General features: G+C 38.3%; 1 protein-coding gene across 1 annotated transcript in view; it reads left to right on the top strand.

The window, feature by feature from the left end:
- Positions 1–1,085, top strand: part of LOC117095600 (putative uncharacterized protein ENSP00000383407) — a 56,306-nt gene extending 55,221 nt beyond the window's left edge. The window contains exon 5 of the mRNA XM_033232176.1: positions 180–1,085. Coding sequence (XP_033088067.1) covers positions 180–706 — 527 coding nt within the window. The 3' untranslated portion in view covers positions 707–1,085. The remainder of the gene's footprint in view (positions 1–179) is intronic.
- Positions 1,086–18,534: the final 17,449 nt, after the last annotated feature.

Raw genomic sequence — 18,534 nt, 5'->3', positions numbered from 1 at the left:
ACTTTTATAAAACAAAAAATTTTATATAGCAAAATAACTTACTTTTTAAATAAATGCTGCTGTAAATAATTGTGTAAAATTGAATGGCTTCTTAGTTTATCCAGTGCACTTCATTTATTTCTCTTATATAAAGGGAAGAATTATAATCATAGTTTTTAACCCATTTCTTTGTCATTCAGAAGATGAAGATGACACATTGATTTCTTGTTTAAAATTAACCAAGTCCCAAGAAAAGAAAGTGAGTAGTGTTAGCACAAGGAGGAAGCAAGAAATGGAGATGAGATTGGATACTCTTTCTGCATCACTGGGCAGATCTAGCACTTTAAATGACTGCAACTTGGAAGATAAATTAGCTTGGTATGAAGGTGAAGCTTACATGTGGCATCACTGGAAGCCTTTTCCTGAAAACCCTCTCTGGACATGTGTTGATTTCCAAATAGCACAAGTTGGACCCTGGGGCCACTGCTCCTCTTGTATTCGCCACACACGTCTCAAGTCTTCCTGCTCAGATATGGATCTCCTACATTCATGGGTAAGTTTGCAAGCTACGGAAATGTGTCATCTTATCTGGGGTTTTGTACTGTCAGGAAAGAAACAGAGAGCAAAAGTGCTAATCAGTCAAATTTATCAGTGTCAGAAAAGTTACCAGAGCAAGAGTTGTCTTTCCAAAAAGCAACCAAACTCTTGTGACTTTTACCCATGTTAACATTTCATATATTCATTTGTGTACAAATTAATGACTGCATAAAATGTTTCCAGGGATTTCTTTTTGATTGAAGGAAGACTTTGTGTGTTGACTGAGATCAAGAAAATGTGAAGTGAATTGTCTAAATTATTGCAATTATAATGAAATTTCACTGAAAAATAATAGCTAATTTTAATGAGCATTTTCTTTGCGCCTGCCATTTTTCTAAGCATTTTGAATGTATTATCTCATTTAAGTCTCACATCAACTCTATAAGGTAAGGACTTACATTATGAAATATTACCTTAAGAAATATTATTTCCGGCCGGGCACAGTGGCTCATGCCTGTAATCCCAGCACTTTGGGAGGCCGAGGCGGGCGGATCATGAGGTCAGGAGATCGAGACCATCCTGGCTAACACGGTGAAACCCCGTCTCTACTAAAAATACAAAAAAAAAAAAAAAAATTAGCCAGGCATGGTGGCGGGCACCTGTAGTACCAGCTACTGGGGAGGCTGAGGCAGGAGAATGGCGAGAACCCGGGAGGCGGAGCTTGCAGTGAGCTGAGATCGCGCCACTGCACTCTAACCTGGGTGACAGCAAGACTCCGTCTCAAAGAAAAAGAAAAGAAATATTATTTCCCCTAATTTTACAGTTGAGAAAATGGAGGCATAAAAAGTTAGCAACAGGTGCAAAGTCAGACAGCTAATAGGAGGTAGAGCCAACGCCTATAACCTAGGTCTTGCTTTTAGCTAGAGATCCTGCTTTTAACTACTGCATGAGAGTGTTTTCCATATACTAGGGCAGACTCTAAGCCTATTATATGATACATGAGAAACAGTATGCTTTCTGGAGTCAAACACATTTAGATTTGGATTCTGGCTGCGCCACTTTTTTTTTTTTTTTTTGGCTTGGATAAGTTATTTAAACCTTTTAATCTTAATTTTCTTAACTAAAAAATGGAAATAGTCAAGAAGCTAAAGTCAAATATTATAAATCTTCTAGTACTTAAGAGTGGCACTTTTTTTTTTCAATTTCATTGTAAATTGCTCAAGGCATGTTTTATAACTTTATTTCGCTACAGCTCCTGGTCATGTGTGTTTTCAGTGAATGAATGGGACAATTTTGTGTGTCCAGGTAGCCTACTCTACCATTTTCCTCAAAGAATCAGTCTCTTCTTAGACAGAGGCTACATTTTATAACATATTAGAGGTCTCTGAAAAGGCATATTTTCTCTCGGAACTTTTTTTACCTTTTAAGATTTTTGCATTAAGTCTCCAAAGACTAGAACCAAAGTAACTTGTGTTTGAAGTATCATGGTAAATATAATAGGTATCTGATAACAGACTTAGAACTGATGAAACTGACCAACATTAATCATTTCTAAATATCTCTCCTTGTTTTTTTATTTTTAATTTTTTTATGATACTTTAAGTTCTAAGGTACATGTGCACAACGTGTAGGTTTGTTACATATGTATACATGTGCCATGTTGGTGTGCTGCACCCATTAACTCATCATTTACATTAGGTATATCTCCTCATGCTATCCCTCCGCCACCGCATGACAGGCCCCAGTGTGTGATGTTCCCCTTCCTGTGTCCAAGTGATCTCATTGTTCAATTCCCACCTATGAGTGAGAACATGAGGTGTCTGGTTTTCTGTTCTTGCGATAGTTTGCTGAGAATGATGGTTTCCAGCTGCATCCATGTCTTTAGTCTTCATCTTCTTTTCTGGGACTGCTGCGCTTTGCAGGTTTTCTCTTAGAGTAGCTTCTTGGAGAGTAGCCGATAATATAATTAGGGCACGCTTCTGATGACTTCTTCTGACAGCTTCAGAAGCAGGATCAAGGCTGATGGCTCCTTGGCAAGAGGCTAAGCTGTTGTATAGGCATCTGAACACAAATAGAGTTTCCTTCAAGAATCAAATCGGGACTCCCTAACTTGACATTTCTGGATTTCATCAGTCTGGACTCAATCTAATTTTTCAGTCTTGTCTATGTACTACCCCCACTTTATTGATTTCCTATGCCGAACTGCCAAACTGAATGATTTGCTATTCCTAAAGGCTGTGTCACACTTTCTTGCCTCTCTCTTTGTGACTGTGTGATGGCCTCTGCCTGCTATGTGAATTCTCTCTGTTAGAACCCATCCCGTCAACCCTTAGACTCAGATCAAATACTTCCTCATCTAGAAAGCTTTTCTGGGTAACACCAGACAGAAGTTGTCCCTCCTTCCTTTGAACTTCTACATTATTTGACGGCATTATTCTTTCATTACATATTCATGAAACACATCCTGCCACCTACTATTTGCTATTCACAGTATCAGGCACTGGAGATACACAGCCAGATGCTATCTCCACTGCCCTCGTCTTCATAGAACTTACCATACTCCATTTGTGCTGGAATTCAGTATTTGTATATTTCGGAGGAATAACTTATCTTTGTATCCTCCATAGTTCCTATAATATAATGGGCCCTCAATAAATACCTGAACAATTGGCCATGTGTGGTGGCTCACACCATCAATCCCAGCACTTTGGGAGGCCAAGGTGGGAGGATCAGTTGATCTCAGGAGTTCAAGACCAGCCTGGGAAACAAATTGAGACCGTATCTCTAAAAAAAAAAAAAAAAAAAAAAAAAAAAAAAAAAAGTAAGCATTTTCTAACATGAAATGCAGAACAGAAATAAATAAATAAATAAATATCTGTGTAGCACTTGTTGCCTAAATAAATGGAGCTTAGAAACCAATGGACTTTGTTTCCATAGATCCAGATAAAGCATTTCTTCTTGTTTTTCTAGCTGTTCTTATAGCCAAAGCTTTCCTCATTCTAATAAATCCAGTTATACATAAATTAAGTTATTTTGTACATGTGAGTGTTTGTGGATGTGTGTAGATGTAGGGAAATACACAATAGTCATATTTTTCTTTTTTATTTGGGTAGTTTTGTCTATTTTAATATATAACTTAACGATTAAGTGAGTTTTATCTGCAGAAGGTCAAACATAGCTACAGAATGCTCAGAATTTCAGATGATAGTGTTCAGCATTCGTCACAGAAAGGCCTCAGTGGACTTGGAGAGGGGGTTCAAGAGCATGTTAGAGTTAAATTGGTTTGGTAAACTTAATGAGACCACTTACACTCTGGGATTTGAGACACTAAAGTGAAAGAAGTCGGATGAGTGCAAATTATTATTTTTGTATTCTACACATATATTCTATAACAACAAGTGAAAAATATCCAGTTTCATTTCAGCATAGCTGGTATTTTTTTCAATAGTAATTGCAGGGTTATTATTTCGGTTATTTAACTTTCATATTATAGAATGTAAAGAAGGCAGTGTTGGGGTTTGAAAAGATGTGCTTCTGTAATGAATGTTACTTACCATTAATGGCAGGTAGTCAGAGGCGACATTTTTGCAATTTAAAAGGGTAAGAGTGTGATTATATTTTAAAAAATGTATGTGCCAAGATATGCAGATATGATGGAGCTGGGCCTAAACCCCACATTTCATGGGAAATGAATCCAATCTACAAGGACACTAGTTTCTCCTTGACTTCAAAAATTTTAGGAATAGTACACTCTGGTGTCTCTCTTTTTTTTTTTTTCTTAGACAAATTCTCTCCCTGTCACCCAGGCTAGAGTGCAGTGGCACGATCTTGGCTCACTACAACCTCTGCCTTCTGGGTTCAAACGATTCTCCTGCCTCAGCCTCCCTAGTAGCTGGGATTATAGGCGCCTGCCACCGAGCCTGGCTAATTTTTGTATTTTTAGCAGAGATGGGGTTTCACCATGTTGGCCAGGCTGGTCTCTTTTTTTTTTTTTTTTTTGAGACGGAGTCTCGCTCTGTCGCCCAGGCTGAAGTGCAGTGGCCGGATCTCAGCTCACTGCAAGCTCTGCCTCCCGGGTTTACGCCATTCTCCTGCCTCAGCCTCCCGAGTAGCTGGGACTACAGGCGCCCGCCACCTCGCCCGGCTAGTTTTTTGTAGTTTTTAGTAGAGACGGGGTTTCCCCGTGTTAGCCAGGATAGTCTCGATCTCCTGACCTCGTGATCCGCCCGTCTCGGCCTCCCAAAGTGCTGGGATTACAGGCTTGAGCCACCGCGCCCGGCCTGCCAGGCTGGTCTCGAACTCCTGACCTTGTGATCCACTTGGTGTCTTTGATTCTATTATTACGTCAGAGTTTTTAGGTGGTCTGAAATTAATTCATTTTTGAGAAAGTCCTTGTTCATCCAGGTATGCTTCCTGCTAAGCCCACTGTAGCCTCCCACTCTCAAGGTGGGTGCTGATGGATTTAATGCAGCTCTGACATTGCCAGCAGAGTGAGCTTGAGTAAACTCCTTACCCTCTTTCACCCACTAATTCCGATTCTGTAAGGTAGTTTCAGTCCTACTCACTCTTTCCTCTGAGTAACTCTTTGCATACCAAAAACACCCATTAGTTAAGCAAGTTTATTAATATCTATTAGAAAAGTTTAATGAAATACTGTTGGGATTCATCTGTAGTAAGTAATATTTATTGCAAAAATCAAAGCACCCAGAGGTCTGTAAGATTGGAACATTTTATTCAGTTGAGATACTATAAACAAACTGAATCAGACAGGGAAATGTATTATTTGTCAAGGGCTCTTCACAGAAGTCAACAGGAAAATGAGACACATAGAGATGTTTAACATGAAGTTAAGTTGTTTGTAATGTCTGTGGGATCTGGGAGTGAAGAAATATATGTGATTATGGAATTGATATAAATTGCGAAAGGTAAAAGATCAGATTTATGAAAGGGTATACTCCACAAGAGAAATGGGAAAGGAAAAACTAAGGATGACGATCTTTTCTACCATCTGAGATGAGTGGTGTTGAGAGGGGATTTCAGATGCATCTTAAGAAAGGGAATAGTGGAGGTGACCAAAAATAATCTTTGAAGCCAAGTGTTTCAAATCAATTTATAAGAAGAATAACTAAAGAGTACTTATGAAGCTCTGCAAGCTAAGAGCATGGAACATCTTAACAAAAGGAGGAAAATGAGCCATAGGCTTGGCAGGGAATGAGGGTAAGAAAGGATAGAGTTGGTGGGCTGTGAAGGAGACAAATCTTCCTTTCATATAATGTTTTTATAATAACACATACATTTTTCAAAATCTGGGAGACTTTTTCAGATTTATAAGGATAAACAAATATTTTTATAAGATTAAGAAATGGGGCCAGGCGTGGTGGCTTACACCTGTAATCCCAGCACTTTGGGAGGCTGAGGCAGGCAGATCACAAGGTCAGGAAATCGAGACCATCCTGGCTAACATGGTAAAACCCTGTCTTTACTAAAAAAAAAAAAAAAAAAAAAAATACACACACACACATATTATTAGCCCAGCATGGTGACATGCACCTGTAATCCCAGTTACTCGAGAGGCTGAAGCAGGAGAATCGCTTGAACCCGGGAGGCAGAGATTGCAGTGAGCCGAGATTGCACGACTGCCCTCCAGCCTGGGTGACAGAGTGAGATTCCGTCTCAAAAAAAAAAAAAAAAAAAAGAAAGAAAGAAATTGATGCAATCTAGACATGAACAAGGAGCAAATATCCATTCCTCTTGTCAAATTTCTAAAATATTTTGAACCCAATTTTATGAAAATAGTGTGAAAATGTTTAAAAAGTGACAGTAATAAAAGATCTTTCAGGAAGAGGCAAAGTCAAAGACCCAAAAAAACAGAACAGAGACCTGCCTATAGAAGAATTCAAACATAGTATATAGAGAAAAATTTTAATAGTGAGAGACAGAATCATATGACAAAAATCAAAGAAAAATGAGTGGAGTTGATATTACAGCATCCGAAGGTGAGAACATAAACAAGGCTATACTTAAAGGTATCTAAGGCAAGATGAGAAGGCTGTTTTGGAATCTCGCATGAACTCATCACAATGGTGACAAACCGTGTGGATGATGGAAAAATTCTTTACGCAACTGTTTCAGTTGGAGGAACAGGAAGCCTGCTAATGCTCACCAATAAATAGAGCAACAAAAGGTTTTACAATTCTTTCAGTTCAAATGTGCAGCAGTGGATGCTAATTATTGACATGGGAAAGTGCTCTTGGGATACACAGCTTCACTGTTAAGTTGTATGAAGGTTTTAATACGTCTCAAGAAAACCAGACATCTTTGGGAGACAGACCACGTAACCAGGATAAGCTGTCTGTGCCTGTCCTCCATTTTGTCTCTCTATTCTCTCCCTTGGCAGTCTCCCTCAGTCTCTCTGACCCTGGTCTTCCCCCTTCAATCAACATGACACACCATTATCAAATTAATCTAACAGATTAATTTTCTTGACTATTCTAACTGATAAATGCTACCCTGATTAATGATCCTGAAGCTCAAATCTAATAATGTCACTGCTCCCCTCACAAACCTTTAAACGCCTCCCCCATAACCTACAGGGTCAAATCTAAACTCATTCACCTAATGTTCCTTCTAACCAGATGCACACAGGTCGTTTTTACACACTCTTTTTTTTTTTTTTTTTTTTTTTGAGACGGAGTCTTGCTCTGTCGCCCAGGCTGGAGTGCAGTGGCCGGATCTCAGCTCACTGCAAGCTCCGCCTCCCGGGTTCATGCCATTCTCCTGCCTCAGCCTCCCGAGTGGCTGGGACTACAGGCGCCCGCCACCTCGCCCGGCTAGTTTTTTTGTATTTTTTAGTAGAGACGGGGTTTCACTGTGTTAGCCAGGATGGTCTTGATCTCCTGACCTCGTGATCCGCCCGTCTCGGCCTCCCAAAGTGCTGGGATTACAGACTTGAGCCACCGCGCCCGGCCCTACACACTCTTTACTACAGATAAAATGAGTATCATCTTTTCATCAAGCACAATGATATTTTATCCATCTTCATATCTTCATACTATTTCCTCATTTTGGCCTTCCTTTTCTTCTCTACCTATCTAATGAACAGTAGTGAAGTTTAGAAGTGTAGGTGAATGAGTAAGAATCCATGATGTAGACTTTGAAAAACAGAAATATGGAAGGAAAGAAGACTAGAGAGGACCAGTGAAAAGACAGTAAGGAGGCACATGGTTTAGGAAAAAGAAAAAACAATTTGCAGATTCTCTTCTCATTTTCTTTGTGCTTTAGTGATGTTAGGCTCCTGCCAAAAAACCTGTGTGTTCCCATTTGTGGTGGGCAGTATTATTTTTGGGCCTGGTAAACAATAAGACATACTAAGAAGAAAGCTCACACACCCACCCAGAGGAAGGTAGGCTATGAACTATCAATACATAATTCCTCATAATTTAACATCCTTGTGTTTCATCTCCAACATCAAAAACCACTTGTTGGAACAGCTTCAAATTTTACTTTTTTGCAGTGGAATTATAGTGGGATGGAAAGGTAAAAAGTTTCAGCAAATATATTTGGGCCACTTGTGGAAAAGAAAGCATCACAAATGGTAATCTGGACTGAGAATTTCGAAAAGATAAACAGGAAAATGTGATACAAAATGTCAAAACATATCTATACTTGCTACAGTCTGTGCTGAAATTAATATACTTGACAATCAAGATTCTAAAAATAATTTTATAAATTTAAAGTGAGCAAGAAAATAATCATTAATTATGACGATTTTATAGGATGAAATTTTAATTATGACCAATTTAATGTTTGATGGTAGGAGAATCAGCATTTACCCAAGAGAAGAATTTGAAAATTAGGAGATTCTGCAATAGCTTATTCATTCATTTATCCATTCATTCACTCATTTAGCAAAGTCATGTAAGGTGCCTTGTAAGACATCCAGCCTACGAACTTGGGAGCCTTAGAAGTATGCATGTGTGTTAGGAGAAGGGGTGGACAAGAGAGTTTATGAGATCTTATTAAAAGAAAATGGTAAAATGGAAGAATAAGTAATCACAATTTTTGGTGTAAAAATTCACTAAAATTGCAAACACTTTGTAGTACCTGTATATAAAATAAGCTTGAAAAAGATCTAGCCAGACATGTGAACATATTTTTTATTAGCTAAAGAAGAGCTTATAGAATAAACACATAAAATATGAGATATTATAATAGTAGAATATGTCAGGTTTATGGAAATTCATTAGGTTGAATATGAAGAAAGTAAATCGTAAATGTGCATAAAATGTTTAAGTGTCTTTTCCAATAAAATCTTTTACAATAAAAATAAAGATAAAAGGACAAAATGTAATTTCTCTGTAAATGTGAAGTATTAGTCTGGAAACCCAAGATAATAGAGATATTATTAAATTAGACTTTTGAGGCACAGCAATATAGCATTCAAACCAGTCAAATTGTTTGGGTTGATGTTTGGCTTTTCCCAATTACAAATTTCATGCATATGTGAAAATAATAGTCCTGTGATCGAGTTATAGAATTGTTATGGAAACCAAGAATCCCTCTTCTTCATGAATTACCCTAAAGATTTTGCTCCTTTTCTCTCTTCGTGTGTTTTTCACTCTGTGCTTGTTTACTCAAGTGCATCATATTAAGAAGAAAGTTGAACTGATACTCCTTATAGCAAAATCTTCCTAAAGTCATCATAAAACATTTATAATTTAGATTAGTTCTTATGATCATGAAATAGGACCCATGATAATCAATTATAACTACATTTTGAATTTCACAAGGGAAGCTGGAATTTGTTTCACTAGATTCTCAAATAGAAGGAGGAAGACAATTATGGACAATCTGAGGGGGGCCCAATCTTCTCATTAGCTGTGAGAGACCTACATGTCCTTTTTACTTAGAGCCTCTCTTGCATGCTTCAACAGAAGGAAGCAAATCACCAAAGCTGGACATCAATCTTTGGCAGGAGAGAAGCCTGAATGTTAGAACATTTGAATGAGCTCATTAGAACATATAATGAGCCTTGGCAGATGCTCCGAGTGTTGCCAAATTTTCTTTTATTGCAAAGAAATATGTTCATAATTCAAATATTGCTAAGCAAACTATAGAAAAGACATATTTTGCATGTGTAGCATGGTGTGTTAGAGGCTGTGTTATACCCTCAAAGGAGTACTGCTCAAAGCCAGAAGAGTCAGCTGTGAGCTCAGCTCTATCATAGTAGGATCTTTTTGGGTCAAATTGCTTCATCTCCCGGGCTTCTACCTCCTCATCTTTGGAATGGAGGAGAATATTGATGTTATTTAAGATCCTTGCTGTCTTCAATAGTTTGGGTCATAAGGATACAATGAGGAAGATAAATTATATGTGCAGAAAAAGACTTGTACATAAAGGTTTCCTTCTAATTTTTCAAAGCAATTTTCTTCAGAAGATGCATGTTGGCCTTATTTCTACATTTTTTACCTTTACCTAAGCTGGTTTAGGTTTAGGGTTTTGTTTTTGTTTTTGTTTTGTTTTCTGAACAACTACACTTTCTCTATCCCATCTACTTTCTCTCTCCCTCATGGTCTCTGGATGCATCAACCATAACTTAAACAATGTAAGCCAGAACCAGCAACTATGCATATGAGTTCACTTCAGGGCTACAGAAACTTCTTCATGAGCCAGAATTTTCATTTTCATTCTCAGGATCTCTCACCATTCAAACCAGAAGTACTTTAAAAAATCCTTTTACATGCTACTTCAGAGGAGGAAAGTCTGCTTTGAAAAAATGGATGGGTGAAGTTGAAGTAAGACCATAGAAGGGAGCAGAAGATCAGGGTCTATGCGATATAAAGAGTGCTTGGTTGGAGAGAGACATCTGCTTTTGCCACCATCACCCTGACCCCCACCCATCATCACATACACACTAGATGCCACCTTGAGTGGTCCATGCCTTTGAAATCTTGTTTTCAGCACAGAGACACATTGTGATAATCACAGTCACCATTGACTTAGCACTTGACTTTATTTCAGGTACTTTTATATACTCTTTTAATTGTGTTATGATTCAGTAAGATGGTATCATAGCATCGTTATTTCCATTTTAATGGTAGAAATCTGAAGCTCAAAGAGGATAACTGATTTATGCAGGTGGCAGAGCAGGATTTTAAGCTGAAATATACATAAAATCCAAAGTTTTTCTGCAAAGATCATGGCTTTGTAATTTTTTTAAATTTTTATTTTTTTATTATACTTTAAGTTCTAGGGTACATGTGCACAACATGCAGATTTGTTACATATGTATACTTGTGCCATGTTGGTGTGCTGCACCCATCAACTCATCATTTGCATCAGGTATAACTCCCAATGCCATCGCTCCCCCCTCACCCCTCCCCATAACAGGCCCTGATGTGTGATGTTCCCATTCCCATGTCCAGGTGATCTCATTGTTCAGTTCCCACCTATGAGTGAGAACATGCAGTGTTTGGTTTTCTGTTCTTGCGATAGTTAGCTTTGTAATTTTTTAGACTAGTTTAGTAACTTACCCCTACTTATCTCATCTAGAAAAATGGAAACATCGTTTCCCAGCTTGCAGTATAAAATGACATCTTGCATGGGAAAGTGCTGATTAAAAGTAGGGGTTTAACAGCTTGATAATCAGAGACCCTGCCTTCAAGGTGCAATATAACTTTTCTCACATTTGCTCTTATGCTAGCTCTATGAATTAGGTAGAGTATTACTGCCATTTTACAGATAGAGAAACTGAGGTGCATGAAGATTAAGTGAATTACCTGAGATCCCAAAGCACATGATGGCAGAGCTGATGCTGAACATAATCCTCCTAACTCTTAGTCCAGATTTTTCCTATCATTAAACTGTCTTTAAATTTTGCAGCAGCTATATAAATAACCATGGCAGGAAAGAGAAGCAGCATATGGTGGAAACTCCATGAGTCAAATAAGCCTGGCCTTCAACTGTGGCCTCACCATTGACTGTCTGTGTAACCGTTAAGTCACTTCATTTCTCTGAGTTTCAGTTTCTTATCTATCAAATGGAAAACAAAGATTTCTTTGTGGAATTCTAGTAAGAATTGGACTAGATAATGTATGTAACATGTTTAACTGTACCTGACACCTAATTGGAACTTAATGAAGAAAAACTATTATTTTCAAGGGAAATTATTATCATTTAATTATAATTTATTATATGCTTCTAATTATTTGTCATTCAGTAAACAGCAGCATAATATCTATGATATATCAGGTACCCTGAGCTGTGTGGCCACAATGGTGACAAAGACAGGTTCTTGCATTAGGATGTCACCATCGACAATTCTGAGCAATTCTGTATTACATGAGAAAATGTTGCACTGAATTTACGTTGCTGGTTTCCAGTAGTTTTTAAGATTATTTCATATAGTTTGCCCAATTATCTCCCTGGAAATAAGAAAGCTGGAGCTAACTCACTGAAATGTATACAGTGAGCAATGGGTGAGAGTTTACTTTTAGCTTCTTGGGGGTACTGTAGTGACACTGTGCCTGAGTCACCGGGGAAAACAGACAAAAAGAAGAAGAGGCTGGAGTGCATCACCATTGCCCTTTTCTGACCTCCCAAATTATGATTGTATTGACAGTGTCTTGCGTATGTAAAATGAAATTAGCTTTTTAAAACCCCTCTCATATATTTTATCATAGCCACATCACATATTCATTTCATGATATTTTATTTCAAAGTCATAATATATCGCTCAATCATAACTACCTTTTTCAGAAAGAATGAAAAATGAAGAAAAGAAATTCATGTTCCCTGTCCTTCCTGGGAAGTTGTAAAGCAAGTGGTTGAATTCACTCTAAAAACCCTTATGAATATTCAGTGTAAGATCTTTATGTGTCTCATGGTTCCCAGTTATTAAATACAACCATACTGATGAATAATTGGATTAGAAATATGGCTTTATTGCAGCTCACCTCAAGCCCAACCCCAGTGGAAGCCCATGTCTCACCCATAGAAAGGATTTTTCAGCCAGGGCACAAGATGTGTTAAAATCAAGAACTGATTTATTCATTTACTCAACAATTTGTTTTGAGTATTTACATCATGCCAGATAAGGAGGATAAACTGTTGGGTAGAAGCAGATTATTGTGAAACCCATAGTCTAATTAGAAACAAAAATATATTTAATCACATAAATAAACATGAAATGCCAGATTTGATAAGAGCTATGATTGTTACATGGTTCTGTGAAGGCCAATAATAGGTAAATTTGACCTAGTGAAGGAGTCAGAAAATGCTTTCAGGGGTAGTGATGATTGAGTTCAAATGTGATGGAAGAGAAGAGTTAACTAACTCCAAATAAGGAGAATGAGAATTCATAATGGCTGGGAGAGAAAACACGGAGATGTGGGACAAAGTAAAACTGAGGAAGGAGTCAGACCACATATGGTCTTATAGGTTATGCTGTTTTGCTGTGTCTTCCCTAAAAGCAATGAGGAAGCTATGCAAAAACTGTTTTAAGCCAAGGGCTTATTTTGGTGTTTCTTGTTGATTTGTTGAGGAGATGAGGCTTAAGTTGATATTTTGGAAAGATCACTCTACATACAGTGAAGAAAATAGATTTGCAGGGAAAATAGATGAAAGATGATGGTGGCGTGAACTATGGTGGTAGAAAGACAGAGATTAATGGAAAGCTCTCAGGCTCATAGAATTATGTCTCCAACATATACATTTCTCCAAATGAAAGAAATGTCAGTTTCAAAAGTCACCTCTTGTGATGCCAACCGAAAAGCTCTATTCAATTTAGGGCATATGGTCACAGATGACAGCAGAGAAGTGATACAATGACATGACTGCACATTCCTAATCTGTCCTTTGATTTTTAAAGCTCAGAAACTCATAGCCACCATAGTGGCTTAGTGGAATTATTACCAATGGATAAGGAAATGTCATCCATTTGCCTCCCCTGATTCCACTTGGACATAGGCCATTGTTTCTACAAGGAGTGGCTTGGAGCCATGCAAGGTTTCAAGGGAAATTGGCCTTTTAGAGGGGCATACGAATGGATAATGTATATTGCCACTGTAAAATCTCCAATGAATATTAAGGGTGGCTTTCATTTGTGGTGATTGAAATGAACTCATAAATTCCCTCTCTAGAATGCGGGAATTTTTTCCTCCCTGTGGAGAGATTTAATGGATTTGCGGCATTCTGAATGATTTGGCAAGAAATCAGAGGTACCTGCGCAGTCACCCGCAAAGGGCACTTAGTTTCTTGCATGTGATAGTCAACTACCACAAAATATTTTCTTTATGAATCCAGAGTGATTAATGCAAGCCACTGTAACTCATGACAAGGTGTCAACTGAAAAACTGGGGGGAAAAAGTGGTTAAAGACACCACAGTTTTAAAAACAAATTTGACTTTTGGAGGAGAGTTATTTCCTTTTAGAAAAAAAAAGTTAAGCCTGCCATCTGCAAGAAATTTAGATTAGTTGTTTGTGGCAAGAACCATCATATTTTGAGGCCACTGAGAGCTCCTACTGCTCTCTGTATGGAGTAGATTAAACCGTTCCCATATTGTGATAAATATATTGCAAAAAGCCATATCAGGAATACAGTAATTGCAGCAGTTAATGATAGAACTTCCAGTTAAAACAATATTCTTTGTGTTTCTTTGGCCAGTTCCCATTTTATGTATGCTATTTTTTGATAAGTTAATTTTTCACATTTGCAGAATCAATAACTTTCAAAGCTTTATATAATTGAAAAGGAAAATTGGCGGCAAGATTCTTGGGAGTTTTGCTGGCTGTGTGGGCTTGGGTTAACAGAAAAAATTCGGGGAAAAAATCTATCAAAAGAGCAGATGAGGGTTCAGATTAAAATATCATCAGCGCTAATTTTTTTAAAGGAAAATTTTTTTAAAGGAAAATGGGGAAATAACCCAAAACAGCAGTCAGCCAAAATGAATTCATTTATTTTACTGTGGAATGTGGGAGAGAATTATCTTTTTTTTTTATCTTGTTTTTGTTTAGAGACAGGGTCTTGCTCTGTTACCCAGGTTGCACTGCAGCAGTGCAGTCACAGCTCACTGCAGCCTTTATCTGCCTGGCTCAAGCCATCCTCCCTCCTCAGCCTCCCAAGTAGACAGGACTATAGGCATGTGACACCATGCCCAGCTTTTTTTTTTTTTTTTTTTTTTAATAGAGATGAGGTCTCGCTATGTTACCTAGGCTGGTCTTGAACTCCTGGATTCAAGTGATCCTCTTTCCAGCCTCCCAAACTGCTGAGATTATTGGCATGCAGCTACCATATCTGGCCTTTTTAATGTTTCTTAATGCTGGACTTTCAGGATCTGAAGTAAAATGAATTCTGGTTATTTTGTTATTTTGAAGGAGTGCATTTTTGTGTAAAATGAATCTGTCATCCTGCTTTCTTATATTATCAGTAAGACACTGTGAAGGAGGTGAACCCAAATGTTGTGCACTTATTTACACGAAGGAATGACTACTAATACTATGATTTAAGACACTGGATTCCCTTTTAACACTGGATAGCAAAGTTAGACTCAGTGGGGAAATCTTTTCGAGTGTAGACTTGGCTCTCAATTAGGCTTCCCTTGGAAGGGAAACTTCTTCATTTGTGAAGATTCTGGGTTGGAGGACAAGCCAGCTGACATTAGCCGGGGTTTCTTTAGCTGTAAAATAAGTGGATAGTACTAGATGACCACTAAGACCTCTTCCATGAATAAATATTCATGGATCAACTTTATGAAGGAATGAAGAGTAGTTGTGGATTGTATTAAGCCATCACTGGGGGGAAGACCCGATGTCCGTGAAAATATTTCCAAACTTAGTACCTTACATGGCAAAATGGTGAACACCTTTTATTACCCAGTTTTAAAATAAGTAGGCAAGAAACAATGTGTGGTGTTTTTCCAATCACCATTCCATAGTTGGCTGCCTTACAGTGGCACACGAATTAGAACTCAGTGCTGCTTAGATGTGAAAGGTTGATACAGCTCTATTCATGAAGGGGACATAGGAAACTCATTCTAATTGAGAATCAGAGGCCTTATAAACCTGAACACTTAAGTGAGAGATATGTCATTAAAGAAAGAATCACTGCCTATAATGTTCTCAAATAAAACCAGTATTTGTTTTATAATTTTGATTGAATACTATCTTCTAAAGCTGTATTTCTCAATGTGTGGTTCCATGATTAGTAATGTTTGCTTAATCCAGACTTACTGAATCAGAATTTCTAGAATGGACATCATTTCAAAAGCTGCTTAAGTGATATTTTATTCTCACCAAAGTTTGAGAATAACTTCTGAATAAAGGAACACCATTTATTATTCTCTGATTTTTCAGTTTCATTTTCACGTATCCAAGAAATCTTTTTGAGAACCTCTCATATATATATTATTTTCACAAGTTATTAAATCCAGAAGGCACAACAAAATTAAAGCAGCCAATTTAATTTTCCAAAAGAGAGGCAACAGGGCACTGAGATTGAGGAACTTGCCCAAGGTCCATCAGTTTCAGGGCTGAGCTGCGGTTTCAGTCAAGGCCTTCTTAGTCCCATTCTTGCCATACACATCACCTTAGGACCTCACACTAAGAACACAGAAAAGAGAAAAGGATACCAGGAATGAACTGGGTGTCCGTTAGTAATGTTCAGTACTCAAGGCCTTTAGGATCAGCTGGAAGAGTGTACAGAGCCGCTAATGGGTGCAGTGGATAAATCCCCAGAGGTAGTTTTGTGCTTTCCAACCAACTGGGCTAAAAATCCCATTAGAGAGTATTTGGGACTTTTCATAAATCATGGAGTAGAAAAATCCCCAAGCAAAGGGTATTAACAAACCACAAGTTCACTTACCATGTATCTTCCAGATTTTACAAAATGCTTTTAAATTAAATAATTTTTATCATTTTAAAATAATCTTTTTTTTATATTTATGTAAATAAAATCTGATTCTCTGAACTGGGTCATTTTTTGTACTTTTTTTTTTTTCAAGCTTGCCATCCAAGCTGGATTAAAAACCATTCGCCTGACTTATTCGTGCAACTTCCTCTTATTTATGGCTACTCTTTTATGTTCTTTACTTTTATTTTCCTTTCTCTCTTCTGACAATGCCTCCCTGGTATGGATGTTTTAGCGGATTGCCTTCTTGTGGTTCTAGGAGCCATGAAATCCTCTGTCAATACCACTCTGTATGACCTAAGGCACCCGACATAGCATTCAACCAATCATTGAGGAGCAAAAGTGATCTCCTCTGTCAGAGGATCAAAGAAAATGCCCAGTTTACTGATCATAAAGCCTACTTACTTTAGTAAGAGTTTCCAATATTGTTCGGTCATGATCTCTATATCCTAAGATGTTTGAACCATGACAATAGGTCTCTAGGTGGTGTGCATGTGTGTGTGCTTCTTTGTATTGGATAACACTAACATGGCTCAAAAAGAAAGATGAGAAAGGTCAGGTGTGGTGGCTTACCCCTGTATTCCCAGCACTTTGGGAGGCCGATGCGGGCAGATTACTTGTGGTCAGGAGTTCAAGACCAACCTGGCCAATATGGTGAAATCCCATCTCTACTAAAAATACAAAAATTAGCAAGGCATGTTGGTGCACACCTGTAACTTCAGCTACTCGGGAGGTTGAGGCAAGAGAATCGCTTGAACCCGGGAGGCAGAAGTTGTAGCGAGCCAAGATCGTACCACTGTACTACAGCCTGGATGACAAAGTGAGACCTCGTCTCAAAATATGTATATATATATTTATATTTTTATATTTGCGCTTTTATTGTGGCTAGCATTGTATCTATTCATCATGATGTTGAAAAGTTTATGCAGCATGGTATCAGAGAAAGACCACTAGACTTTAAAGGAAGGAATCCTGAGTTTAAATTTGGAATCCATGACATCCACAGTCACACTACTGTCTGATCCCCAGTCCCTTTTCTGTGTGGTGGGGAAAATAAAGCTTTCTCCGAGACTTATGGTTAGGATGCTAAGAGATATTTTATGTGCTGGTGCTTAGGTCTCTGCTTGGTATATAGATGGAGGCCAAGAACCCGTGTTAAAAGGAAACAAATACATATTTCAGAAAGTTGCATCACAAAACTAGCAAGGCAATTACAGATTTATGTGTAAGAAATGCATTTTGTTGAGTTCATTGACTTGTTTTGGCAGGTTAACACTGTCTCTGAACTTCTCAGCATGGCTCCTGGTATAAAAGCTAATGTTATCAATAGAGGATGAGTCGTTGACGATATTTTCCCTCCATCTTGGAGGCCTTCTGTGATGTACACAAACCAAAATATGTTTTGTTTGTTTGTTTGTTTGTTTTTTTGATAGAGTCTTGCTCTGTTCCCCAGGCTGGAGTGCAGTGGCATGATCTTAGCTCGCTGCAACTTCTGCCTCCTGGGTTAAAGTGATTCTCCTGCCTCAGCCTCCCAAGTAGCTGGGATTACAGGCACATGCCACCATGCCTGGCTAATTTTTGTATTTTTAAGTAGAGATGGGTTTTCACCATGCTGTCCAGACTGGTCTTGAACTCCTGACCTCAGTTGATCCACCTACCTCCCCCTCAGCCTCCCAAAGTGCTGGGATTACAGGCGTGAGCCACCACTCCCAGCCCAAAACATGTTCTTTTTTCTTCTGGGTTTTACAAGCTCCCTGGTGTGCCCATTTTGTTGTCCCTCTGCTCAATTTCAGTTGCTTCTCCGTTCCTTTGAAGCCTGAACCCTGCTTTGGAAATTATGCATGCTGTAACTTTTCCTCCTGAGTGGATTTGGAGTGATCTTCCCCAGGCTTCAGTTTCCTCCTCTGACGGCTCCTGAAAAATACTCCCTTGGGTCTTAGGAGAAGGTGACAGCATAGTGAGCACTTGGAAAGGAATTACAAAGTAGAAAATGAAATGAAAGAACCCAGAAGAAGGGAAGGAGGAAAAGGATAAAGAGGCTATCTTCTTTGATTATAAAAATCAAGCTTTAGACGTACAGCCAACTGCTAAAGAAATGCATGGAGTTGCTTTTG

Source organism: Trachypithecus francoisi, unplaced genomic scaffold, assembly GCF_009764315.1.
Source record: "Trachypithecus francoisi isolate TF-2019V2 unplaced genomic scaffold, Tfra_2.0 Lachesis_group14, whole genome shotgun sequence".
NCBI classification, from domain to species: domain Eukaryota; kingdom Metazoa; phylum Chordata; class Mammalia; order Primates; family Cercopithecidae; genus Trachypithecus; species Trachypithecus francoisi.
Note: the sequence above shows the minus strand (reverse complement) of the source record. Positions and strands in the feature narration are given on the sequence as shown.